At 46.7% G+C, this 26140-nt stretch overlaps 4 protein-coding genes and 2 long non-coding RNA genes across 12 annotated transcripts; 3 read left to right on the plus strand and 3 right to left on the minus strand.

Moving 5' to 3' along the window:
• Positions 1 to 290: 290 nt before the first annotated feature.
• Positions 291 to 4456, minus strand: fads6 (fatty acid desaturase 6). Its single transcript, XM_029528348.1, has 7 exons — positions 4412 to 4456; positions 3814 to 4114; positions 2623 to 2789; positions 2163 to 2343; positions 1876 to 2063; positions 736 to 915; positions 291 to 440 (listed from the first exon to the last, which is right to left on the minus strand). The coding sequence occupies exons 1-7, from the start codon at positions 4454 to 4456 to the stop codon at positions 291 to 293; spliced, it is 1212 nt and encodes a 403-aa protein (XP_029384208.1).
• On the minus strand, positions 2664 to 12539 carry ush1gb (Usher syndrome 1Gb (autosomal recessive)). Of its 3 annotated transcripts, none has more exons than XM_029527004.1 (4): positions 9691 to 12187; positions 7316 to 7763; positions 6312 to 7135; positions 2664 to 2789 (listed from the first exon to the last, which is right to left on the minus strand). In XM_029527004.1, exons 1-3 carry the CDS (start codon positions 9852 to 9854, stop codon positions 6314 to 6316), a joined length of 1434 nt encoding a protein of 477 aa, XP_029382864.1. In that variant the 5' UTR covers positions 9855 to 12187; the 3' UTR covers positions 2664 to 2789; positions 6312 to 6313. The 3 variants fall into 3 exon arrangements, with proteins under 3 accessions (XP_029382864.1, XP_029382865.1, XP_029382863.1); XM_029527005.1 differs by lacking the exon at positions 2664 to 2789 and adding an exon at positions 3087 to 3101; XM_029527003.1 differs by lacking the exon at positions 2664 to 2789 and adding an exon at positions 12529 to 12539 and having other exon boundaries at positions 5210 to 7135; positions 9691 to 12136.
• On the minus strand, positions 9858 to 24767 carry hid1b (HID1 domain containing b). 4 transcript variants are annotated; one of them, XM_029526998.1, is made up of 20 exons: positions 24636 to 24767; positions 23727 to 23876; positions 23135 to 23305; positions 22031 to 22150; positions 20228 to 20334; positions 19816 to 19932; positions 19380 to 19746; positions 19164 to 19304; positions 18915 to 19005; positions 18675 to 18826; positions 18161 to 18239; positions 17905 to 18069; positions 17618 to 17836; positions 17188 to 17333; positions 17016 to 17099; positions 16853 to 16944; positions 16326 to 16484; positions 15937 to 16194; positions 13402 to 13586; positions 9858 to 9945 (listed from the first exon to the last, which is right to left on the minus strand). In XM_029526998.1, the coding sequence occupies exons 1-18, from the start codon at positions 24759 to 24761 to the stop codon at positions 16131 to 16133; spliced, it is 2550 nt and encodes an 849-aa protein (XP_029382858.1). In that variant the 5' UTR covers positions 24762 to 24767; the 3' UTR covers positions 9858 to 9945; positions 13402 to 13586; positions 15937 to 16130. The 4 variants fall into 4 exon arrangements, with proteins under 4 accessions (XP_029382858.1, XP_029382860.1, XP_029382857.1 ...); XM_029527000.1 differs by lacking the exon at positions 9858 to 9945 and having other exon boundaries at positions 12459 to 13586; positions 19380 to 19436; positions 19515 to 19746; XM_029526997.1 differs by lacking the exon at positions 9858 to 9945 and having other exon boundaries at positions 12459 to 13586.
• On the plus strand, positions 11208 to 15111 carry LOC115059505 (proton channel OTOP3-like). 2 transcript variants are annotated; one of them, XM_029527001.1, is made up of 7 exons: positions 11208 to 12001; positions 12555 to 12691; positions 13266 to 13324; positions 13420 to 13574; positions 13824 to 14491; positions 14563 to 14733; positions 14802 to 15111. In XM_029527001.1, exons 1-7 carry the CDS (start codon positions 11629 to 11631, stop codon positions 14970 to 14972), a joined length of 1734 nt encoding a protein of 577 aa, XP_029382861.1. In that variant the 5' UTR covers positions 11208 to 11628; the 3' UTR covers positions 14973 to 15111. The 2 variants fall into 2 exon arrangements, with proteins under 2 accessions (XP_029382861.1, XP_029382862.1); XM_029527002.1 differs by having other exon boundaries at positions 14566 to 14733; positions 14802 to 14972.
• Positions 16377 to 17541, plus strand: LOC115059508 (uncharacterized). Its single transcript, XR_003842210.1, has 2 exons — positions 16377 to 16704; positions 16865 to 17541. It is a non-coding gene; the product is annotated as an uncharacterized LOC115059508 (long non-coding RNA).
• LOC115059507 (uncharacterized) lies at positions 21666 to 24168 on the plus strand. Its single transcript, XR_003842209.1, has 3 exons — positions 21666 to 23331; positions 23633 to 23882; positions 24032 to 24168. It is a non-coding gene; the product is annotated as an uncharacterized LOC115059507 (long non-coding RNA).
• Positions 24768 to 26140: the final 1373 nt, after the last annotated feature.

The following is a 26140-nucleotide window of genomic DNA, read 5'->3' on the forward strand; positions in this document are numbered from 1 at the left end:
AGATCCAGCTCCTTCATGGCCCTGATGAAGCTGAACTCGCTCCATCAGACAGAACTCACTAAAACTTAATCAAGCTTTTGATTGATTGACTTTTGTTCTGTTAATACAATCATCTTCAAAGAATCAATCATTAGCTCACGTCGTGTTAGCTCAGTTCGGCGTTGATCTTCAGGTCAAACCTGTGGAAGCTGAAATGCACTTAAAAAACCTGGAGCTTGTGCTTCGGAGCAGCAGCAGCCAGAGGAGGAAGAGGAGGAGGAGGCAGAGTGACTTGTGTTTCATCATGGCGGTCACTGAACTCCCACCAGCTCTGTGATTGGAGGAGCAAACACCATCAGTTCCTGGTATTTGTGGAAGAAGAGGCCGAGGCGGGAAAAGTAGCTGTCCTCCTGGTACGGAAGCTTTTTGTCCAGCAGATATTTGGACACAACGGGTTTCACCTGAACAACAGAGACACACAAATACAACACAAATCAGCACGCAACAATCACTGTGTTCATTATTTGGCCTGCAAAACAATAAAAAAGGAGAAAATGGCCAAAGTGATATTAATGAGAAGGAAATAATGAAATATGATAAAGAAAAACAGCTGATCTTTTAAGAGAAGAAGGTAACTCATAAATGATTGTGTTGGACATCTAACAGCTCTGGACAAATGTCTTTAGTTTATTTGTCCTGCAAAACAACCAAGCAAAAATCCAGTAAGACTCATTGATCGTATTGTTGTTCTCCTACCTTTAAACACATGTTATCAGACAGGAAGGGGAAGAGGTGGTGCTCCACATGGCAGTTGATAAGCGAGTGTCCAAAGATCCAGTCCAGCAGGGGGTTCCGACGCAGGTTCAGGACTCCATGGGTCATCTGGTAGATCCTCTTCGGCCGGCGGGTCGGGGAGAACATGGGGAGGCCGATGTGCTGCAGGAGGTGGCGGGGGGGTTACACTGTATGTTTATGTATGTGTTATGGTATAAAACGCCATCTGGTCAATAAAACCAGATTTCCATCTTCAGTGTTTGTTTGACCTCGTTCATAAAAAACAGCAGAGGCTTTCAGCACACAGAGAACGCACATTGAGGTCGGGGGCAGATAAGATAAGACATGAGAGAACAGCCCCCCCCCGCCGGGCTTCACATTAACAACCTGTGACCTGTGAGTTCTAATCCACCTCCTCACACAATGAACAATACGGCTCCGGCTCCATGGGGGGGGTCATGCATGGATTGTTCCTTTTTATCCTTTCAGCTCGCTGGCTGGTCTGAATCATGAGGAACACAAAGCTGATCCCCAGTTTCTTCTCAGAGCTGCTCTCACATGACACACGATGAATTCAGAACATCCTGGTTATTATGATCGGGTTGGGTTTTTTTTTTAACTGAGCCTAAAAACACATTGTGAACCTCCACGCTTGGAGAGAAACTGGTTCATTACAACGAAACATGAGCTGACAACACAGCTAACAAATCAGATTCTACATAATGTTTAATTTAAGCCTGTTCTTGGATTGTTGTTGTTAACTAGTTCATAATTAAATAACATTTTACCTGATGAGACATGACACATGAGATTCTGATATTGGGTGGTCCAGTCTGTCAGTCACACAGTAGCCCCGCCCCCTAACCCCTCCCCTCCTTCCTGGTCTGTTTCCCTCTAAATAGAACTTCATTTAAAAAAATGATCATTGTGTTGTTGAAGACTTGAAACCAAAGACTGAAACTAGAGTCGCCCTCTGATGGTCATTAGAGATGGAGGTTTAAGGCTCTTCACACTATTCATTCGCTGTATGCAGCCTGTTGTGGTGAAATGCATTCTGGGAGACCAGCTGTTGTTGGTGGAGATGTTCAGGATGGTGTACTGAGTGCACTGGACGTGTCTCACCTGGAAAATGTTGATGTGAATGTAGGGCACAGAGAACATGGCCCGGCAGACAAGCATGCAGAGCAGAGCGCTGAGGGGGGACTCGAACCCGGACACGTGGATCAGCAGCCAGTACTGGGAGTACAGGCCCAGCGCCACCATCAGGACCGTCCTGACCACGTGGGCCAATGAGAGGCCTTTAAGGTGACCTGCAAAGGTCAAAGAGAGTCAGACGACATCACAGCTGTGAGAGCGAAGTGACGCAGAAATGTTTGAGTCATCACAGAACGACTGTCAGTTCGCCTTACCGAGCGCAACGAGCGGCGTGATGACGGGCACGGCCAGGGGGGCGAAGAACAGGTAGACGGTCCGAGGAAGGAACGGCACCTTCCACACGCTGGAGTCCCCCAGTCCGATGACGTTAGTGTGAGCGTGATGCATCTTAATGTGGCCCTGAATGCCGGCTGGGGCCGAGAACGAGCCACAGACCTGCAACACACACAAAACCATAAAAGAAGAAAAGACAAAGAAAACAGACGTAAAGTGAGTCACTGATCCGTCTGTGGAGCTTTGATTCGTTATATTTCTGCTTTATACGACAAAAAAACCCCACACATTTTTCAAATAAAAAACTTGGACCATCTCCACCACAGCAGTTAAACGCAAACAAGAGCAGAGTTCAGCGTGTGTCTCTGTTTATTGAGCGTTCAGTAAACACTGATGTCATAAAAGGTATTTAACTCAGAATTAATATCCAGGTCGTCTCACCTCGATGAAGAAGACGGCCCAGAACTGGCCCCAGGCCGGGGACTCGCTCAGAGCGCCGTGGCTGGCCAGATGTGTCCCTTTGAAGGCGATGACGCCGTGAGCCACAGCCATTAGCAGCATTCCCACCGAAAACCACACGACGTGAGAGGAGGACAGCAGGAGGAAGGCTGCGAGACGAGAAAGAAACACCTCCATAGTTTCTGTCTGTCTCACATTAACTTTCACCTCTGACTCATCTTCTCTTTGTTTTTGGTCATTTTTCAAATTGTTTCTTGTCTATTTGAATAGTTGTGTGTCTCTTACTGGTAGTTTTGTATCTTTAATGTTTTCCTTGTTTCATGTCACTTTGAAGTTGATTTGTGTCTTTTCAGCATCTTTATCTAGTAGTTTTCTAGTTGTTCCCCTTTCTTGAACCTCTTTGACTTTAAATATGACATTTGACCCGCATCCTCAAGCAGGTCCTGGTCCTGGTCCTGGTCCTGCTCAGGAGAAACATGGTGACCCAACAGTTGAACTGACTGACTGAAAACACAGCGTCTCTTATCTGACCCCGCCGCTGCAGCAGGGGACCTTTGACCCCTGATGAAGAGGAAGATCAGGTGAAAGAAGAAAACTTGATCCATCACTGGAGCAGCTGCTCTGAGTCTGACACCTTTCAGTGAATGGGGGGGGGGGTGCTGCTAAATGACACCCCCTGGGCCTGTTTTTATCTGCATGTGTTTGTTTTAATTCAGACTGTTTTCTCAGTTGCTTCATGCTGCAGACAGCTGATTGTTCAGTCCAACATTGGCACAAACAGCTCGGTAATAAAAATGACTTCAGTCCGATCACCTTCAATAATTCACGAATTGCATCAGTGAGGCTAAATTTAACTCTGATAGCCCAGCGAGGCGTCTCTGAAGTTCACAGCAGGTTTTAGGTGACGTGTTCTTTCCTCCTTCACTCAAATTTCATACTTGAATTAGAATCTCTGAAATTTGGCATCTTATTTTGGATTTTCATGGACAAAATTGATCATTTTATTGAAAAAAGGAATGAAGTTTGTATAAACTATTCTGATCTTTAGAGAGTCAGCGTCAGTACAATACCTGTGATTTAAAGCAGTTAACGGAACATTGTGGTTATTGTGGTGAATTTCAGGACTGTGGAAGTGAGCCGATGTCCCAGGATGAGGTTTGCTCAGAGTCTTACCGGGGGGCAGACAGAGGAACGCTGCAGCCAGGATGCTGCAGTCGAGCCCCCTCCTCTCCCACCAGCTGCTCTCCTTCACCATCTTCTGCACCAGCTTGTTCAGCTCCATCATCAGCGTCTCCTTCTCCAGCTCTCCTCCACCTGTCCCCCCAGCCTTAATCTTCATCTCTGCACCGCCGCTGAGCTCTGGATCTCCCTTCCTCCGGACTAACATCTCCCCCCTGCTCTCCCCCCGACCTTCCCTCCACTCCTCCAGAGAAAAACAAACTCTCGTCCTCAGGCAGGCAGCCGGGGCTGAACGCTGCTCGGTCCAGAGGTCAAAGTCAGCATTGCGAAAGTCATTCTGAGCTTGAAGCTTTGTCAGAGAAGCCCAGCCCCCTTCCTCCTCCTCTTCCTCCTCTTCCTCCTCCTCCCCCTCCCTGTCAGCTGACTCCTGCAGTCCAGCAGCAGAACACTTTACTGTCCCATAGATCCATAGCTGGCTGTTGTGGATCCAAAAAAAAACAAAAGAAGTGCAGCAGCTCAGCTTGGAATCGACCCCCCTCCCTCCTCTCTGGTGTCTCATACATTTTGCATGTTGTTCAGCACCCCCCTCCACCCCTCCACATCCTCCCTTCTGTTTCTTTGTGGCAGCTGCCCCCATTGTGCCCCCCCCTCCAACACATGGGCTGTGCTTATGTGGTGTCAGAGGTGGCAGATAGTTTATATGTGGTGTCAGTTCTTGGACTGAGGGCCGAGGCCTCGCCGCCTGGAGGTGGTGGAAGGAACACACCGACACCAACACCAACCGTCCAGAGAACAGATGTGTTGAAGGCTGCAGAGGCTTTGTGTGAAGAAGCTGTAACAATCCTGAGCGTTGATGAAGCATTTAATCCATTTTTAAAAAAACAAAAACACCAAAAATTGTTTTTCAGCTTCTTTTTTTTTTTTTGGAAACTGAATGAATTTGAGATTTGGACTCGAATTGAGAAATTTGAAGACATCAGATTTGGCTGAGGTGGAAAAGGAGGTTTAGACTCACGTGATACATAATAAGATTTATTAATTAATTACTTTTGATGGTTTAACTTAAATACTTCACTGTGTGTCTGTCGACGCTGATCCTCCATCTTTAATGCTGACGTCTCTACATCGGACGCTCCTATTGGCTCCAGAAATCCTGACTCAGCCGTCTCCACATCACAGTTTGGTTCTTTTCAACTTCAGAAGTAAATGTTCACCTTATCAACCCCACCCACCATTTGGTATCCATGGCAACCAGGTATTCAGTGTTACTCACTTCCCGTATCAGTGGTCATAATGCTAAGGCTGATCAATGTACAGTTCACAACGAAGTCACACAAAACAGTAATACGTTTCATTTTATTTTAATAAAAGATAATAATGTTTGGGCGGTGCGGGGGGGGGGGGGGGGGTACATGTTCTCTTGATTATTACAAAAAACTGATTTGTAAGAATAAATAAAAATGTACATTCATGCACAGCTGTACTGTCAGGCGGGGAATCCAAACAACGACATGAGATAACAGCGTTATCTCGCACAAACTCACATCCTGTTGAGTCAGACGCTATTTCCATCCATCATAAATCTACAGGCTTAAATTTAAATAACACACTTAAGGTAAGAAAACTGTGCAACGAAGACACAATACACAACTTAGTGAAGGCTTTCAGTACAGCCGGGTTTTACAGTAACAGGATGGGAATCTGTACAAACACACTGCGACTCCACGAGGAGTTTATCTGCCAGATGTTCATTTCTTCTTTTCTAAGTTCGGCTCAGGGGTCAGGGGTCAGGGGTCAGGGGTCAGGGGTCAGGGGTGAGATGAGTCAGTGTTGCCTTCACTGACCAGACGGGGGAATAAAAACATCACATGGGACCAAATATGTCAAATATAAACAGTCAAAGCTGTACTGATAAAAGGCAGGAGTTAACGGAGCTAAAATGGCTTTCAGGCCCTTTCAGGCTTTCACCCTAAAATCTCCATCATAACACAAAAACCGCCACAAGATGGTGCTATTTAGGCATCGTGGCCCAGACCTGAAAGTGGACTGGAAACCGAGGAGTCTTAAACCAATACATGTCTCATGTCAAGAAAGTCAGACTGTATTGAAGTCTATGGGAAAATTACGTCCTGATGAGTTTGTGGTCTCAGTCTCTAGTTTACAGTCTTCAATGCAACATTTTTTAGATGATGCTCCATTTAGAGGGAAGCTGAGTGAGGTCACAGAAGGTGGACGCTCTGTTTTACTTTATGCTGATAACTCTAACTGAGATTAATACACATGCAGCTTCTTATTAAATGTGCCTGATGTAATGTATCAAATAAATCATTAATAGGCCTTTTATTTCCAATCAGTGATTTTCTTTTTATTATCTTCCATTTAGAGCTCTTAGTCTAATATGTTAATAGACTGTGGGTTTGAGGTTGGCATGAACAAAGGCCAAACTCTGCTGTATTTTATCTTTTTATTTTTTTGGATGTCTACACACTGACCTTCAGAGTTCAGTGTCTTCGATGGCCTCCGGTTCGTCTAAGGTGTCCAGTCGTCTCTTGCAGGCATCTAGCAGTTTTTTTCTGGGTCCCAAAGGGATGTGAATGCTGGAGAGGTCCTGATCTGAACAAAGCAGCAGAGCCTTCAGGTCGATCTTCTCCCTCCTGAAGATGGTCATGAACTCACTGAGGCTCTGCGAGGCCAGAAAGGTCTCCAGAGGACTGTTCTCTGGTTCCATGTCCTCATCCAGTTCGATGTCGGCCTCCTCCCAAGGCAGCTCCTGTAGATTTCTTTCTTGCAAGCTCAAGGCGCTGCCAATACTGTCCTCATCGATACTGGGTGAGCGTCGAGGCAGGCGTCCACGTAGACGGACATTCGGTGCCCGGCCCACAGGCTCGCTCCCGACAACGCTGCCCTCATCCCGCGCCCCGATGCCGAACATGCCCCCAGTCATGTAATTCCTCCTGAACACCATGGTGCCGAGCCCAGGCCGGGTGAACAGGGAATCCCGACCGGAGTCAGCGCTGATCTCCGAGTACGCGGCCTCGTGGAGGCCTGGGTCGCTCATGGCGCGGGAGATGGTGTCGACGTCGTCGTCATTATCGTGGGGGAACATGTCACGTATGTTGAGGCGCGACCTTTCCCTGGGGTTGGTGTAGGTGCCCTGCTTGAGAAACATTACATCGTTGCTGAGCTGCAGGCCGGACAGCGAGCGCACACTTTTCCTCCCGTCCTCGTAGATCTTGAACGTTCCATCGACTTGCTTCTTCTTCTCCAGCTTCTTCTGTATCTTGGCTTTGCCCTTGGCTGTGGAGTGCAGAGTGGCCTGAGAAGAAAGTAGAAAAACTTAGAAACGAAGAAGCACAAAGTTTCTTCAGAAAGATGGAACAGGTAAAAGTCCTGCTGTAGTTTTCAGGATTTCTTTCATCATATTCCTTCACTTCAGCCAATTTCCTTCCATGATGGCTGCAACCATTCTCAAACATTAACAATGACCTGTGATCACCTGTGAGTATGGCATGGCGGAGGTGATGGTGTTGAACTTTGGACTCAGCGTGCTGCTGCTCGTGTAGCTGGAAAAGCTAATAGCATCCAGGTTGTCCAGAGCCGCCGACTCCTTCATGAACTTCCTCTCCATGCGTTCTCTGTGTTTCTTCTGGAGCTTGGCGCACTCTTTGATCCGGCGCTCAGCGGCCCGGAAAGCCCGGTCCTTGAGTTTGGTGACCAGCTTGGGGTTGAGGGTGATCTGCTTGGCAGCGATGGAGTCCAGGTAGCGGACGCAGTCCATGTGGCCCTTGGTGGCAGCCATGTCCAGCGGCGTGTGGTAGTCATTGTCCAGACACCACACGTTGGCACCGAAGGCCACCAGGAAGGACAGGCAGTTGTGGTGGCCGTTGGCAGCCGCCAGGTGAAGCGGTGTGTTGCCCCAGATGTCACACTTGTCCGGGTCACCTCTGGAAGAGGAGGAGACGCCATATTGTCAGTGATTCACACACAGTATTCTTATTTAGTGCACATTATATTATCAAATATTAAGTGTTTTTCTGGGGCGGGTTTATCGCTTTCAGCTTAACGCCCAGAACACCAGACCTCCATGGTACAAGTGATGACAAGTGTAAACTCCAAGTCCCGCCCCTTCCTGTCCTCCCTCCTGAGTGCTGATCAATAATTGAAGTGCTGCAGGTTAAACATGACAGAGGTGACTTTGCATTATTTATCCCACACACAGAGCCTTTCTCTCACAGACACCCAGAGACAAACCCGGTTGGGGGGAGGCGGCACCTTCAACAGCACCCTGATTTCACTTCCTGTTTGCATGCAGCGCCCCTTTACGGCAAGGTGCAGATACAACAGATACAACGTTAGACAGTCCAGACCATCATAACAAGCAGATCGTGTTTCAGAGGTGTGACTATGAACTGTGTCAGTGTAGTAACACGAAGGAGAATCACACCTGACTGACGGTAACTCCACCATCTACAGACCTGCCAGCAGCCAATCAACAACCTCCAACTACACAAACAACAACATGTACAATATGTACAGTCAGCGTCCCTCTAAACGGAGCTTCATTTAAAAAAATTAACATCATGTTTCAGACTGACAGCAGAAACTCATCAGGAAAACGTTTACTGAGCAGGAGGAGGGACAATTTCCCATAGACTTCAACACCGCCTGTTTTCCTTTACAGTCAGTGGTCGCCCCTTTAAACATCTTCCTGCTGCCTCATTTTCCTGATCTGCTGTCGGCTTTAGGGGCAGTTTCATGAAGAAGGTGCCCCCATCCATCAATGTGACCTTTTCTGTGCCCCCCCACTCACACACTCACACACTCAGACACACACTCAGACACACACACACACACTCACACACACTCAGACACACACACACACACTCACACACACTCAGACACACACACACACTCTCTCACACACTCTCTCTCTCTCTCTCTCTCTCACACACACACACACACACACACACACTCTCTCTCTCTCTCTCTCACACACACACTCTCACACACACTCTCACGCACACACACACACACACTCTCTCACACACACACACTCTCTCTCTCTCTCTCTCTCTCTCTCTCTCTCTCTCTCACACACACACTCTCTCACACACACACACACACACACTCTCTCTCTCTCTCTCACACACACACTCACACACACACTCACTCTCTCTCTCTCTCTCTCTCTCTCTCACACACACACACACACACACACACACACACACTCTCTCTCTCTCTCTCTCTCTCTCTCTCTCTCTCTCTCTCTCTCTCTCTCACACACACACACACACACACACACACTCACACACACACACACACACACACACTCTCTCTCTCTCTCTCTCTCTCTCTCTCTCTCTCTCTCTCTCTCTCTCTCTCTCACACACACACACACACTCACACACACACACACTCACACACACTCTCACACACACACACCACTTTACTTCTGCCTGATAAACCATGACATACCGGACTCCCCCTAACGGGCAGTAAACGTCAGTCTGCTTTATGTGGACCGCCTCCCCCGGACCTGCCCCTGAAGCCCCCTCTCTTGCCCCCTCTGGTTGGGGCAGATTGTGGACGTGACCTTTCTCTGTAATCAGGCTGTTAAAATGTAAACTGTCCACTGAGTGGAAATAACAATAAATAACACAGCTTCTGCTTCAGGCTTGGTGGACACAAACTGTGTTTCAGTAAAATGCTGCTCACTTTTATTTTTAAATCATTAGTGAGATCAGAAAAGTCCAGTTCGGATCTCCGAGGTTCAGCTCAAACGGTCAGAACAACATAAATGAATAAGGAGGACAGCTCAGCTGTTATTTTTTCTGACTCGGGTCCCGGTGCCGGTCCCGGTCCCGGACTCACCCCCTCCCCACGATGAGCCGGAGCGCCTCCAGGTGTCCGTGGTACGCGGCCCATAAGGTCGGAGTCATGCCGTCCTCATCCGGGGCGTTCAGCTCCTTCCGTGTGGCCTCCTTCAGCACGTCCAGGTAACCGTCACCGGCCGCCCGGTGGAACCGGTCGTTCATGGCGGCTCAGTCCGGGTCCGGGTCCATGGAGGGTCCGGATCTTCTATTCCGGGACCGGAGGACAGGAGCGGAGCGGCGCACCGGCCGGTTGCTAGGAGACGAAAACGGGGCGGGACCGCGACCGAAATGGCCACGCCCCCCCCGGAGATAAAAGAAAATGAGCTTTATTTTGAAAACCACAGTCTGCTGTTTATTAATAATAATACAAACGTGTTATCATCTTCATTCTCATTCAGTTATTATAACCATATAAGGTTAGATATGGTTATTCATATGTTGTTTATGTCTCCTATGGAAAAATAAAAGACAAGTCCAGTTTTGTTTGGAACTAAATTCTGGGGTCATCTGGCCTTGAGAGCTGGTTTATCTCCTGACTTTTAATACAAACTGAGACAATCACTGTGTTTGATGAGGAAAGTGAAGATTATAAAACCTCACAGCAGAGCTGCAGGAACACACGTCCTCACATCCCCAGGCTGATTAAAACAAACATCACTTATGAAAAATAAACGGATTCACGAGCTGCCATTTTCCATCCCGTCCTCAGAGCAGCTTTTAGGGGAAGTGCTCGGGAATCGATCCATTGACATGGTTCTGGCACTACTGGAGATGGAGATGAACGCAATTTCATTTGTGTTCCTCGTTGCTCTTAAAGGTGCCAAGCTAAAATGCTGTTGTGTTACTTCATTCAATGTGGAAGTGATTCTGAAATCTAAAGGCCTTAGCGACCGAGAGCCCAAATTATTGATTGACCTGGTTGTTCGTTTTGAAGCAGCTTGATTCGAAGCACCATCAGACTTTTGTTTTTACGTGTAGTTTCAATAACCATTAATTATAAAGCACTTTGTTCAGAAAAGTGCTTTATAATGAATCCTTATTATTACATTTGAAGTGATTCCACGTTTCCTGTGGAGGCCAGAGGAGGAGGAGAGGAAGTCCTGAGCAATATCATACAAACAAACAAATGAACAAAGAAGAGAGGTTTACAGACAGATATTTAAAAGATTTAAATGTGCAGCAGAGGTTAATGTAAGCTGATGGCCATCAGATAGACTGCGGCTTTGGTTTCACTTGTTATGTTTGTTATGTTAAAAGTTGGCTTTTGAACATTGATAAAAAGTTCATCACTAATTGTAAAAACTAAACTAAGCAGAAAAACTAAATATAATTATTCTCAGCATTCCATGACCTGGAAAACATTTAAGAAAATAGATTTAAATGTCACGGACCAAACTCCTGAACGATCTGACTGAAACTAAAACTGAGGTCATCAGCTGCTACTTGTGGCGGAGCAGTGATAAGGCTGCAGTTACACATTTATAAATCAGTTCCTGGTGTGAGCTGCACACAGACACGGCCCGGCTGGTAAACACTTTCAAAGTTAATCCACGTCAGTAACTGAAAAGAAAACAAACAAAAGAAGTCAAGTGGAGCTGGATTGATTGCGTTCGGGTCGTTTGGGGTCACAGAGGGAAGTTTGTTCCGGAGACAGAGCAGCAGAAAAAAGGTTCATATGAAAAGTAAACACAATACCTGAAGCTTCTCATATAAAGGTGTGTTGTTATTAATGTGGCGGTTTGTGACCACACCTACTGTGGGAAGGCGGATCCGACTGCTGCACTTTTCATGCTCATGTCTTCACATGCTGAAGGTTTCCGCTGAAGTCTGGCTGCTCAGGGATCCGAGCTCGGGGGGGTCTGGATGGGAAGGGGAGCAGGACGGAGGGGGTCAAAGGAGCTGAAGATAATCTTTAGAGGGAATAAAAGAGGAGAAGATGGATCCTGATCCTGGAGCCACAGAGCTGGACTCCTCCTTGGGGACTCCAGAAGATCAGACCAGAGATGAGCCAGACCACCAGGACCAGGACCAGGACCAGGACCAGGACCAGGAGCTGCTGCTGTGGGTCCCCAGTGGGAGGCGGCTGATCTCAGGTCTGCTGGGGATAAACATAGTCCTGCTGGGGGCGGCTCTGGTGGCCGGCCAGGCTTTCAACCCGGAAGGTCTGAAGCACCAGGAGCCCCAGGTGTTCATGCTGGTCCTGATGGGGGCCGGTCTGATCTGGATGCTGTGGTTCCTGCTGTGGGCCCGGAAGCAGCCCGGGATCAGCCCACACAAAGACCATCACGCTGGGGGGATCACCGTCATCTGTAAGATCCTGGTTTAATCATTCAGACAACATCCTCTTGCTGCTTTCTAGGGATTTTGACCTTCGGCATGTCTCCTGTCTCCTTTCTCCTGTCCCCTAACTCCTGACTCCTGACTCCTGTCTCATTTCTCCTGACCTCTGTCTCCTGTCTCCTTTCTCCTGTACCCTGACCTCTGTCTCCTGTCCCCTGTCCCCTGTCTCCTGTCCCCTTTCTCCTGTCCCCTGTCCCCTGTCTCCTGTCTCCTTTCTCCTGTCCCCTAACTCCTGACTCCTGTCTCATTTCTCCTGACCTCTGACCTCTGTCTCCTGTCCCCTGTCCCCTGTCCCCTAACTCCTGACTCCTAACTCCTGTCTCATTTCTCCTGACCTCTGACCTCTGTCTCCTGTCCCCTGTCCCCTGTCTCCTGTCCCCTGTCTCCTGTCCCCTAACTCCTGTCTCATTTCTCCTGACCTCTGACCTCTGTCTCCTGTCCCCTGTCTCCTTTCTCCTGTCCCCTGTCCCCTGACTCCTGACTCATTTCTCCTGACCTCTGACCTCTGTCTCCTGTCCTCAGTGGTCCTGATCCTCTTCTCTGCTGCCAGTCTGCTGCTGTACGTCTGCAGGATCGGGTATTTGCTCAGTGTGAGGGAGTGTAATCCTGCATCTAAAGTGCTCTCTCCATTCATAGAAATGCCTTTTCTCTCACTGCAGGTAATGAAAGCTCTGCTGCCACTTCACCCCCACACCCAGTAAATATCCAAAAGCAAAACAAAAGGAAGCTTCGTCATGGCTTCGATATCACTGGCAGGCCAATACTAATATGTCATGCAAGCTCATTCTGACATTGAAAATTATTGTAATTGTATGAAAATGAACAGTTGTTGTGTTGTTGAGGAAGTAAATGTCCCTCCAGATCCAGAGAGCGGCTGTACAAAGATCTGAAAGGCGGCTAAAATTAGAATTAAGATGATTAATTGTTTGTAATTGTTGAAACATCATAGAAAGATACATTTTTATATTCATTTTCATGTATTTGTCACATTTAGTTTGGATCAACACTCCAAATGTTACTGACGTTTGTTTTGTTGGACTCTTTGTTGAGTTTCCAGCTGTGCTATTTTGAAAATGTTCATGATAACACAAAGTTCAGCTCCTCAGAGTTCAAACCAGTTTTTCATCCAGAGAAAACTCTAAAACTATTGACACATGTTTAAGTTTTCTGCCGTTAGTTTTTCCTAAATTCTCGATAAATGCATCCTAGTAATGGATTATTTTTGCTTTATAGACGTATCTGCTGTGGGCTCACTCCAAAGACTGCATTCACAGACACAAGATAATCACCAGGTGCCTCGTCCTGCACCCTCTACAGACATTTTCGACATTTGTGTGTAAAGCTTGTTGTTCGCAGCTCTGGTGTTCACCTGCTGTCTCGGGTTTAGGTCTGGGCTGATGCTGATCCTCTCTGCCGACCTGCTGCTGTGGCTGAACTCTGTGATGGAGGACTCGGTCCACGAGGAGATCGAATTAGAGAAACAGGAAAATTTTCACTTCAGCAACGTGAACTCATCTGAAACAGACTTCTCTGATTTTGGAGGTAAAGCTGCAACTGAAAAAAAAAGAAGAGAGAAATTCAAACGTCACTCCTGATTTTAGAGCGCCTTCAAGTTTCACTCCTCCCATATTTGGATTCTGGTTTTGGCTGCCTCCAGTTTGTAGCGAGGCTGTCGGCCTTGGAAGAGGTGCTCCCCTGAGCCAAGACCGGTTCCTCCAACAAATCTGGTGCATGGGAGACACATTTAGAGGAACCTCAGGTATGATCAGACGTCCCCGCTTTGTGTTTCAGGGAATTCCACCTTGTGTCAGTGCAGCACGAGTCCAGTCTGTGTCGCCTTCAGGAAAGGCTTCGAGATCCTTTACCCCTTCCACATCGAGTTCTACCTGATGGCCGGCTGCATGGTCTACGTGATGTGGAAGAACGTGGGCCGCAGGACAGGTCCTGGTCACCACGTCACCCAGAAGATGACCCTCCGTGTCATCTACGAGGGGGGGATCATATACGGACTGGTTTTTGGCGCCCTGGTCCTCGTCGCAGGAGCGACCGTCTTCATCCTCTATCAGGTCTGGGTGAGCCAGCACCAGTTTCGCCTCACCGCCTTCCTCATATTCTACGGCTACCATCTGGCTGTCATGCCCGTCATGTCCTTCTGCTCGCTGGCGGGGATGCTGGTCCACAGGCTGGAGAGGAGGGCTCACGAAGGCGGGCACAATCCGACCCGGAGCCTGGACGTGATGCTCCTGGTGGCGGCGGCTCTGGGCCAACTCGGCCTTTCCTACTTCTCCCTGGTGGCGGCGCTGGCTCTGGGGACCAGCACGCCTCTTGCAGACCTGGACCTTTCCTACTCCCTCCTCAGCCTCCTGGAGCTCATCCTCCAGAACATCTTCATCATCGAAGGCCTCCACAGACACCCAAAGCTGCTCGCCAAGAGGAAAGAGAGGAGCAGCGTATTTCAGGTAGCTGCATTTCGTTTCAGTTTTTTCTCGACAGTCTGGTGAGGGTTTTATTTTAACTACAAGCTGTCCAGCAGCTCAACAAAAAGGTAACCACGCCGACACAAGAGAAGGCGACGGCCGTTTCGCTTCTGGAGGAAAACATGTCGGCGCTTCCTGTTGGTCAAGAGCATGATGGGAAAGAGTCCTGGACCAAAAGAGTCATACAAGAGATCTGTGCTTTCCTCATCCTGTCCAACATTATGGTAACGTCCCGTCTTAAAGAAATTCACCTTCTGTCGCTGTGACTGATGGGCGTGTCCTATTCTTTCAGCTCTGGGTCATTCCCGCCTTCGGCGTCCACCCCCAGTTCGAGAACGGCCTGGGGAAGCAGTTCTTCGGCTTCAGCACCTGGTTTGTTCTGGTGAACCTGGGTCAGCCGCTCAGTGTCTTCTACAGGATGCACTCGGTGGGAGCTTTAATGGAACTGCTCATCTCTGCATGACGACTGCTCCACCGTTAGATTAATTTATAAAGAACATAGACAAAAGTTTGGGGACGCCCTTCAGCCCTTTTTCCAGCTTTGTGCCAGCAGTTTGTGTTATTTCTCTTCCTGTTTCAAAATAAAACAATAACTCTGTGCACTAAGGCTCAGTTTTTACCAAAGTTTACAAATTTTAAAGATGGCAGAATAATCCCATCATCCCGATCAACAAACTGGGACCTTTACATAGATCCACTTCTCTCTGGAGTTTATCAGGTGACCTAAAAATCTAAAACTCAGCATCAAATTGTGTTTTCACTGAATTTTGCTCAATTGGAAAAAGAAAAACAATAAATAATAATAATAAAACAATAAATATGCATTAAATAACTTTTTTTTTTAATTAGCTGAGGACTTCTAGAATAAATGACATTATTGATTTGAGGCTGGTTTTTACATTGATCTGTAAGTGGTTCAGTCTAGCTGAGGTGTCTGGCCCCCCAAAGTGTTGCAACACAAATCTGAGGGGTCATGAGATGACTGTCAAAACAGGACAGAAGGACAAACAGATTTTTGTTATTATTATACAGGATATTCTCTATTTATTGTGAGATATTTGAATACTTTCACTGATTTAGCCCTAAAACCCTCCGTACAGTTTGGAGGGGAAATCACACGAACCAGGTGACGTAACCAGAATAAACTTAAACTGATCCGATTTGAATTCTGACAGGATGTGAAACATCATATTCACATCTGAAAGTTTGATATTATGTCTCTCGGGAGGATAGAGAAAAGTCAGTCGCCCTCCAGTTTAGAGTTTCAGTCTTGATTTGAGCTCATGTTTAGTTTCCTCTCAGCACATTGTGAAACACCTCAGTCTTCATCTACACAACTTCACACATGGCAAAGAGTTTTGAGGATGAACGGAAAGTCCTTCTCAAAAACTATGTGCAAAAACTTCTTTGTATCTTAAACCACAAACCTTTTGGCAGATTGAATCATTGCATATTCAGTAAATCACATGATTAAAGTTGGCATCGACTCCACGGAGCAGTAACCTTTTCACTGACAACAGAAGATCGTCGCAGCTGCTCCTCTGTTCGGAGCTGAGGCCCGAGAGAATTAAACCCTCTGATAGAGTTCACGAGGAGAACCAACAGGATTCCAACGGCTCCTCTAAATCCTCTGGATCTCAAACAGCCTGATATCCGTGTCGTACCAGATGGGAGGATCCACGTTGCTACGATAACAAGAGTGATAAAAGAAAAGACAACATTGTGAAAACTCAAAACCGTGACGTGCTGAAGCTTATTCGTGCTCAGACGTGTCGGGCCGGTCTGAGATGAACCAACCAGACTCCAGTTTTCTCACCGTAAATATATGACCCCCCACACGTACGTGCGGAACCACATGGCCGTGCCAGCGTTGGCCTGGTACTTCCTGATGAGTATTGGGTGAGGGATGGGCAGCAGGCCGACCAGCGTGCCGTGCTGGAGGAACTTGAGGATTTCGGACTCGTCTGTCAAACCCCTGAGGACGACAACGGCTCCATTTACGGCATTTTAATGTCTTTAAGATCACTGTTTAGGAGATGTTTTCAGTTTCTCAGTTCAGAAAGGATTTTTCTGTCAGGAGTTGGTTGGTTGGAGCTTTAACTGTAATCAAGCTGTAACTGGAGTTTACTGACAAATCAGCCAAATATTGATGCCAATGCGCAGAAGACTTCAGAGAAAACAGAGAGGATCTGAAGGTGGTTACTGTTTTTTGCCTGAAGCAGTTTGTTTAAGAGAGTTCGATATCGTCTGTGCTGACAGCCCATTTAGCACCAATATATTTAAATGATGCAGTTATTTTACCGTATGTTTCATTTTCATTTAAAGAGTTGCGCAACTTCTTACTTGTCAATGCAGATTTTCTCCACCTGAGGGACCAGAACTTGAAGCAGTCGCATGATGGTCTGTAGAGGAAGTTTTGCCTTCCAGGACAACACCTGAGAGCAGACAGGAACGTTAAATACTGATTATAGCATCATCACATCCAGAGGAATGGACTCCGACTCACCCAGTCTGGATTTGCGCTCCAGGTTGCTGATGACGACACACTTGACAACCGACTCCTGGATGTTTCTGACTCCGTGTGGCCGACCTGACAAAAAGAACAATAAAACTGCAGTGATTAAAAACGAAGCTGCTTCAGCGGTGTAAGAGCTTTAGAAGCGTGTTCTCCTCGGCACCTCGTGATTTCTCTCCAAGTTCTTGGTGTCGCTGGCTCCTCCCGTCACTCCGTCATCTACAGGCGTCTGTGGACGGTCTGGGTGCAGGACGGTCACCAGGGTACCGTCCTCACTCACCTGGGACTTCTCCGTTATCTTATCGATCCCTGACGCACACAAGAGAGTCGCTGTCAAAGAAAATATTTATACAAAAGCTCCTCAAAACATTTCACAGATTTCACAGAAACAACTCTGAGCAGCCAGCTGGCCTGGCTTAGCGTGAAGACCAAAACCGGGGAAAGGTGTTAGCCTGGCTCTGTCCAAAAAAAAAAAAAAGCAGTATCTCATTATATCTGCTCCAAACATCAGCTTTAATCTGAAAGAGAAAGTAGCTCAGAACTGTACGAGATGCTTCTGTTGACCTTTAGAGCTCTGCAGTTGAACTTCGTACCTGGAGTGGCCTCTAAGCTGGTTTTGAGGGTGCCGGGCTCAGCAGGTACAGCTGGTCTGGAGCCCTCCATGGACTCATTCATCGTCGAGTTAGTCCTGGCCATCCCGGACTTCTTCTTCTGCAGCGTCTTCTGAATGGAAGCCGCGTCGGACGGCAGGTTGGCCAGCTGGTGGAAGACGTTCCTCTTCCGGATGATGGCGTACACCAGGTTGCAGTTTCCTGCGAGGCAGATGTTCAGTAAACCGCCATAATGAGCCACAACGAGTTCTTATTGTCCTCATCCTCACCGTCAAACTGGTACTGGATGATGTTGTTGAAAACCTCCAGCAGGAAGAAGGCCAGGTGGTGGTTGTGGGGGGTGGAGAAGAGGAACCAGGGTGTGGTGAAGGCCTCCAGGAGGTGGAGCAGCTTGTTGGCTGCCACCATAGACAGGCTCTTCAGATAAGGTGAGACTGTGGACCAGTTGGAACAGTGGTGAGCTCAACGCAGCAGTTCTGCTGTTGGACCACCAGAGGGGGTGTTACACCTTTGGCTGATACTCACTGTTCACGATGATGGTGAGCAGGCAGTCGAACAGAGGCTGGAGTCGCTGGTGACCGCCGCTGATGACTTTGTGGAAAATCTGAAGATGAAAAATAAAAACATTAATGAGGCTCACAGCAGAAAATACAACACAATTTGTTCAGCTGAGTCAAACTGAGTCCTGTAGGTGTTTTACCTTTTATATTTTACATTTCCACAACTTAAAAAAAACAGAACAATCTGTCAATGAAAGCTTTTAAATCCAGCATGCTGTCCTACTAATGAAACTTTGACTCAGGTAGTTATTATAAAGTTATAAAGTTATTTGGCCAAAAGGTTTTCTCCAAAAATGATTTATGTTAAAATTTGCTTATGAAATGCTAATAGCTTTGGCATCTTAACATGTATATTATTAGCTTTTTAAAAATGTTTTAGTGTGTTAATATATTTAATGTAGCTTTAGCAACATTAGCAAGCGAAGCTAATGTTTTCATGTCAGCATTTCACACAGACACACACAGACGCTAACAGTTACCACAATGAGGAGGTCGGCGTGGTTCCCCGTGAAGACGGGGATGTCCATGGGGACACGCAGAGTGTACGGCTTGTTGAGACGAACACCAAAGTTCCTCTCTCCACTCAGCAGCAGCAGGATGAACACGCCGATGTGCATGAGGCCGACACGAGCTGCAGATGCACATAAACAAGATGGTGTCTTTTGGTTTCCGGTGATGAGCGAAGGAAGTTCGGACGCTTTCACGGAGGGACGACTCACCCTGATCTGCTCGGGCATCGTTCAGGTAGAAGAGGATGGGGACCAGCATGTCCAACACATCACTGCTCTTCAGGACAAAGAACAGGAATTTCTGAAACACAAATAAACATCTTCAACATCTTTCTGGAAAACAAACCTTCATGAAGCAGGGAGGTAAATCACCTGGGAACCATCTGCATTTTAATCCAATAATCACAAAGACTTGGCTCTTTAATTCTGTCCTAATTACAAAGATTAGCCCCTGCACACCTTGTTGAAGTCACAGAATTTCCAGAAGAGGATCAGCAGCTCCTGGTGGAAGTGGATCTTCTTGGTGGAGCGAGGCAGGTACGTCTGGACCAGAGGATTGTTGAGGAGTCGAGCGAGGCCTTTCAGGATGAAGCTCAAGTCCTGTTAGACGAAGAGAATAAACAGTGTGAGATCCCAGACTGGGATCTGGTCTGTCCTGTTCTGGCTGTGTCTCACCTCTTCTCTGTGGATCCTGGACAGATAATTCACAAACAGGTTATCAGGTCCGGGAGGCTGAAAAGACATTTCAGGGGAGAGTATCAAATCTGGATCAGTGTGAGCGTTTGTAGACTCTTTCCTTCCCTTATGTACCTCCTGCTCATCGTCAGCCGCCGAGGGTGTGGTGGGGTCCAGGGCTCGGAGGGTGGCGCCGCTGCCCGACCCTCCCTCGTGCTCCAGGGTGACGATGAGGATCTGGATGGCCTGCTCCACCAGCTGCTCCCGGTAGTCGGAGAACAGCAGGTGGTTGTAGGGGATGCCGTGGCCGACGGGGTCGTAGGCACAAACCACGTTGAGCAGGGAGGTGAAGAGCGGCAGGGTGTGTCTGGGAGGACAGGTGGAGGTCAGAGACAGTCCAGAGGGGAAGGGCCCTGAATGCCTCACAGAGGGTTACCTGTTCTCTATGGAGCAGAAGAAGGCCACCCAGGGGTTGAGGTTCTTCTTGTCCGAGGAGGGAGGAAGGTACATGGCCTCAGAGAAACATGTGAGGAGCAACTTCAGCAGCTCAGTCCTGAAAAAAAACAAAAAAACAAAACAAAACAAAAAGGAGTCGATAAAACCCGTCAGCCGTCAACATTTCAGGTTTACTTAGGTTTATTTTATATGAAAACACGCCTGCCTCCATTTTTAGAGGATGTATTTATGTTTAATGTGCATCCAACCCAAAAAGTTCCATCAGCACAAACCAAGCCAGCGTGAGATCCAAATGATAAATACGGTATTACAGGTTACTCAAAAACCGAAAATTTCAGTAAAATGATATTTTTAAACACACTGTGCTAACTGGTGAGAGGGCGGAGCCTCACCTGTTGACATCATGGATGTAGTTCAGAGGAGGCGACTGAGCAAAGCCGACTCCGGCCTCCCAGATGTATTCACAGCTGTCCATCGATCGGACGGACTCCGCTGTGTCCTGCAGCAGAGTCAGAGAGGAGACATTTTTTAGACCCAGTGGTAATTCTGATCATCCAGCCCTCATTAAATACACTTACATATTCAGAAATCAAGAAGAATGACCCAGTTTCACTTAAAAGCATCGTTCTACTTTTACTTCTGACGCTTGAAGTATATTTCTACATATTTATCACTTTCTGAGTGAAATACTGAATGCAGGACTTTTCCCAGCTGAAGCTGGAGGTCCAGGCCGAGCAGCAGGACGGCTTCACACCTCCATCAATCATGTGATTCAACAAGCGGACAAAGCTGAGGACTCCATATCTGTGTGACACCTCAGCTCAGATAAGTGCAGCTTCATGAACACATCTGACAGCGAAGGGCACGGCGCTACGTTCGCTGCTGCTGAAACAAACCCAGGCAACAGTCTCACACAGTTTCACGAGTGACTTTGAAATCCAGAAAGAATCAACTCAAAACAAGAAAATCCACAAACTGGTGTGTGCGCGTGTGCGTGTGCGTGCTTCACGGGTCACAGAACCAGGAGGAAACCAGCTGATGGCGATTTTCCACCGCCGCCCCCCCTGAGGTCTGTGTTTCCTTGTCGGAGGCTCGGAGCCCGCCCACTTCCTGACATCTGACCTCTGACCTCTGACGGGAGGCTGTTTGTTCAGCTAAGACTCAGATTCTTCTCAGCCCATTTAACAAACATGGCCACTCCCCCCGTCTGTCTGGAGTGGAGTCACTCATTAACTGCAGCTGCTGCCTGAGAAGGTTAATGTGGGGCAGATAACAGAGCTAACTGCACCCCCCCAGGGCAGAATAACAGCCACTTGGCTGACTGTTGTAGCTTCAGGCCTTCAGTCAGAGTCGACTCTTAAATAAATAGTTCAGCAATTACTTTTTTGTTCTGAAAATGAGGACACAATTAGCTTAGCATGAAGTCTGGCAAGCTGTCCAAATATTCATCTTTCATACCTGCAGAGCTGACGACAGCCACGTTGTTCAGGGCGGGACTGTGATCGCTGAGCACAGTTAAGAGACTATTTTAATTTACCTGTTTGTTTTTATCTGATAGCTTAATTTCTGATCAACCCAGTACAGACTGATATTAATCTGCTTTCCCCTCAAAAATGGATAAATATTAATGATTATAGTATTCTCTTTAACACATCATTAAAAGTATTTATCAGTTTCTGTAAAGCAGAATTAAACAGTCAGATATTGATGACTGAATTCGAAGTGTCATTTAAATGACAGTACAGCGACTTTAACCTGCAAGAGTTAAAAATCTAAATATTCAATAGCATAATATCCATCCATGTGGATGTGACTGTGAATGAGGTTTTCTTGGATTTGGGACAGAAACTGGAAGTTCTGTTTCCGGATGGATTGATGGGAAGAAGTGTTTGTTTTAGTTCCTGCACCAACACAGTGGAACCAAACCTGGCAACCGCTGTGATGTCAGGAAGACGTACAGTCAAAGCAGAAATAGTTTCCCCTTATCACGCTCACTCATGTGTCTGTCTCCTGGTGTTGATTGTTCCTTGCAGCTAAACCACATGTAGAGATGGATCATCAGCCACTTCATAAATAAACCTGAGGCGACTCTCATATATAATGAAATATCTGATACGACCTGCTTTGCAGCTGCACGGCAGCGTCACGAGGCCGCTGCAGGCAACTGCCAAACCTCTAACACACAGTGAACGCACCGCGCTGTTCGTCTTGTGGCTCTGGACAGTGAAATCTGGACAGAACAGCAGGTCTGCGACGGCCAGCAGCAGCAACTCAGCCAGCGGCCGAGCTTCGTCGTCACCGTCTTCATCCAGCCGCTGCAGGAAAGAGAGACAAGATGAAGGTCGTCACATGGCAAACGTGTGGAGGTACAGTTCAGCCTGTTCCACCTGCTTTTAGCTCAGCCCCACACTTTAATTAAGTGACATTCAATCCTCCCAAATTCAGCCTCCGGCCTGATGGAGGTACAATATGGGCAGTGTTTGGACCGCGGCCCCCTGACAGCCAGGTAACCAGAGAACCAGCAGGAGGGGGAGGTCGGCACCATCAGCTCGAAGGAGCTGAGAAACTGCTGACAGATTAAAGTCTGCAGCTGGATCAGGGTTCTCTGTCAGCTGCTGGGAATCGTTCATTTAACGGATGTGCAGTCATGTCATCCTGTTTTAGCTCCGCGTTCGGTCTCCACCAGGCGATGAGGGAAACATCTAACTCACTGTAGTCGTGGTTGCCAGATGTTACCTCACTGAAAATGAAGCAGTGAGAAAGAAGTTTTGGTCCAAACAGATGCCGGAGAGGTCCGTTCTGAGCCTGAAAGGACGACCTTCAGCTGCTTTAATGTGTTTGGGCTCAAAAAGTGCTGCCAGCTGTAAAAAAAAAAAAACATCTCTGCTGTGCAGCTTTAATTTTAGGAGAAATAACGGTTCAGTCTGGACCACAGCTGGAAGATCCGGCTCTCTTCCTGAGACGCAGCTGCTGCTGAAATGTCTCTTTAAATGAATAATGAGTGTAAAATCTCATTCCCTTTTTCAAACAGAGAGAAAAGTTTTCCTCCTTTATTTCTTTAGAAACGAGAGATAACGTTTTGGCTGAAGTTAAATAACATATTTTAGTAATCAGTCACATTGTTCTCACATCAAACATAAAACTGTTCTGCCAGTTAATGAAAAGAAAAACCGTAATTGACTTCATAAGACTGATGACACGCTGCTTTGCTCTCTGATTTCTGAGGGGAGGACTGAATCAGTTCCTGGAGGACGACCTGGCGTCGCTCCATCACTTCCTGTAACAGAGTCAGATCTTACCCCCGCCCTGCCGGCTCCGGGAACGGTGGACCAGAAGAACCCTCTCCAGTCCGCGTCCTCGAAGATGTAGGGCAGGATGCGGATGAGGAGGCGGGTGCAGTTCAGGATGATCCGACGCTCTCTGTCCGACGGGCAGCCCGAGTCGGCGCCCTGGACTAACCTCTCCACCGCCTGAGGAGGGGTGCACATGGGGGAAGGTGTGTTTAAGGTCACGAGCATCAGTTACACATTTCAGGCTCTCAGCGTTTTCTCCTCCGACTCTGAAAACGTTCCTGCAGCTGCAGGGACGTTTTGAGAGTCTTTCCCATCTAAGATCCAAGTTTCTCCTTCTGGTGGAGCCGATGGACTAAAAAGTGGAGCTTTAAAAAAGGAAAAGACATTAGTATTACTGCTCAGTTTTTAAAGGATGGTTTACATAAAAATATGAATGTGTATGAAAAGTTATGACCTGATGGAAATAATAAATCTCTTTTGACGTTTCCCATCTGCTGTCTGAAGAGTCCCCCTGCTTTAACATATGTGACCTTTAACCTCCACAAAGTGTGGGAACAACAAACAGCAGCATTCCTCCGCCTGCTCCCAGGATGGTTACCTTGTAGCAGAGGGTTGCCAGGTTGGATGGTGACTCCTCTCTGACAGCTCTGATCTCGGCCGCCGGCACCAGAGCGAAAACATCCTGCACCGTGGTCGAGGCGTCGACCCAGAACTGGTCCCAGAAGGCGTCATCAGAGGCCTCGACGGGCTGCAGGTGAGGACACACAAACCAACACCAGGCTGAGTGTGTGTGTAAACACTATGATTTCTTTGAGTGCAACAACGTCAACACAACTGCAAACACACAAAATGGTGCTTCCTTCAAATGTTTGTGTTCTGCTGCCTTTTTTTTTTTCTCCTCAGGCCTGCTGGGAACATCAGCAACCATCAGCTGCTTCATGCAAACGACTGAGGATCTGGACAGGAAGCTAACTGACGCCACAACACTGTCAGAATAAGAGCTGGAGGACCAGAAAAATGACTTTCACTGATAAAATGTCAGAAAATAAACAAAAGTGATGCATTCAAATGTCTTTTTTTTTTTATGAGACTCAAAACATGAAGCAGTTCATCCGATAAAAAGGAAAAAAGACTCAAATGACTCATTTAGGTGAACTGGTTGTAGAAATAGTTGCAGGTCAAACTGGCATCTCCAAAGTTCCACCTTAAATGCACATCCTTTTTAAAGAAAAAACTAACATTTCAAAACTTTTTTAAAGTTGTATGTTCAATGTTTAAGTGATTTAAGGACCACTTTATCAAAATAAACAAGAAATGCAGCAGACAGGCCAAAGAACGTCTCCATCCTCCATTACGGACAGCAGAAATAGATTCCGTCTGTAAACCCTTTAAATTGTGATCAGATTGTGTTGTTTTCGTTGTTTTCTGTGCACTTTGTGTTTCCAGGGCTGAACTTCATGTTGCCATCTGGCACCAGCTTCACCTGCTCGGCCTGGATTTGACGCACCTGTGTTCTGGTGGTGAGCTGGATCACCGCCTTCCTGAAGTGCAGCTTGGTGTCGGTGTTTCCCATTTTTCCTGCCCGGTTTCTGGTCCAGTCTGCGCCGATCCGGAGAGCCAATTTCTCCCTCATCCACCGAGCCGCTGCTGGGGCGTTCACGGGCTGCTCGGAGACTGCTAATGTAGCTGAAGCCCAACATGACCAAACAAAAACACACCTTTGTGCTTTTAGCTCCTACTTGGCAAAATTATGGCCATAAAACACGAATTGTAAGAAATAAAACTAAATTAAATCATCAGTAATAATCAACTCTTCGTTAAAAAGGGAGAGGCTTCATGTTTTCAAGTTAAAATATAATAATTTATAGTAATAGCGCTTTTACACGGATTTTAAAACAAACAATAATGAAATAAACCAAATGATGAAATGATTTCAAACTAAATGTTCATTTCATTAGAAACACACATCATATCGCTGAATCGACAAAACAAACAAACAAACACACAAACACAGACATGATAATAATGTTTCTCCCTCAGTGGAGAAATTCCGACGGAGTTTGAACGTAGCATCAGACAACAGGATCCGGACTGAGTGACTTCCGGGTTCCAATCAGGGTGGAAGGTATTTGTTTACGTGACGGAGCGTAACCATGACGTGTCATTGCGTCACTCAACGCTGCCTGACCACGGGAGCAAATGTACGATTGTCCCTGAACCCATCATCTGTTTCCTAAATAAAAACTTCAATAAAAACTTTTTCTTCAAAATCTTTGTATTACAGTTAAAAATGCATCAGTCACATGGAAGAAAAATTATAGAACCAGTCAGGTAACAAACCTCTCTGTATAAAATACTTTTATTATTCCCAAACTTCTTTGTTTAGTAAAATGTAAAAATGTCCCGAATCTTCTTATCATTTTTTTATTATTCTTCATGAACACTGATACATTTTACAGGTTTATGTGAAGACATTTTTTATTTTCATCACATTTCCCTGCACAAATAAATGACTCCCATATTTTTATCTTGATACCTTCTACAATTCATTTCTCTATTTAATTTTATGATATACAGTGATTTGTTTTGTTTAGTTTTTTTAACCTATCAAATTATATTTTATAAATTTCTTTACAAATTGAATGAGATTAATGGTGGCACTTGTGAAAACACGTCCATTAATAACGGAAACATGACGTCTTTATTTGGTTATTAATGGTAAATGCAGCTGCGTCGCCTTCCCATCAGCCACCTCATTATCTCCAGACTGTCATGAAGATATTTTAGGGGTCCAGATTCACTTTAATCCAGAATCTGTTCAATTCACCATGAAAACAGCTGCAGCTGCAAAATGACAACATAGTCTGATGCTTTCAGGGAATTCACTGGTGGATTAGCAGCCATGACTCATTCTCTGGCCTGCAGATATTTCTTCAGACCAAATCAGCGAGCTGCTCAGCCAATCAGGAGTCCCCATCCCACCTTGCACAGAAACTGAATAAAGCCCGAGGA

This window comes from Echeneis naucrates, chromosome 19 (assembly GCF_900963305.1).
Source record: "Echeneis naucrates chromosome 19, fEcheNa1.1, whole genome shotgun sequence".
Taxonomy (NCBI): Eukaryota; Metazoa; Chordata; class Actinopteri; order Carangiformes; family Echeneidae; genus Echeneis; species Echeneis naucrates.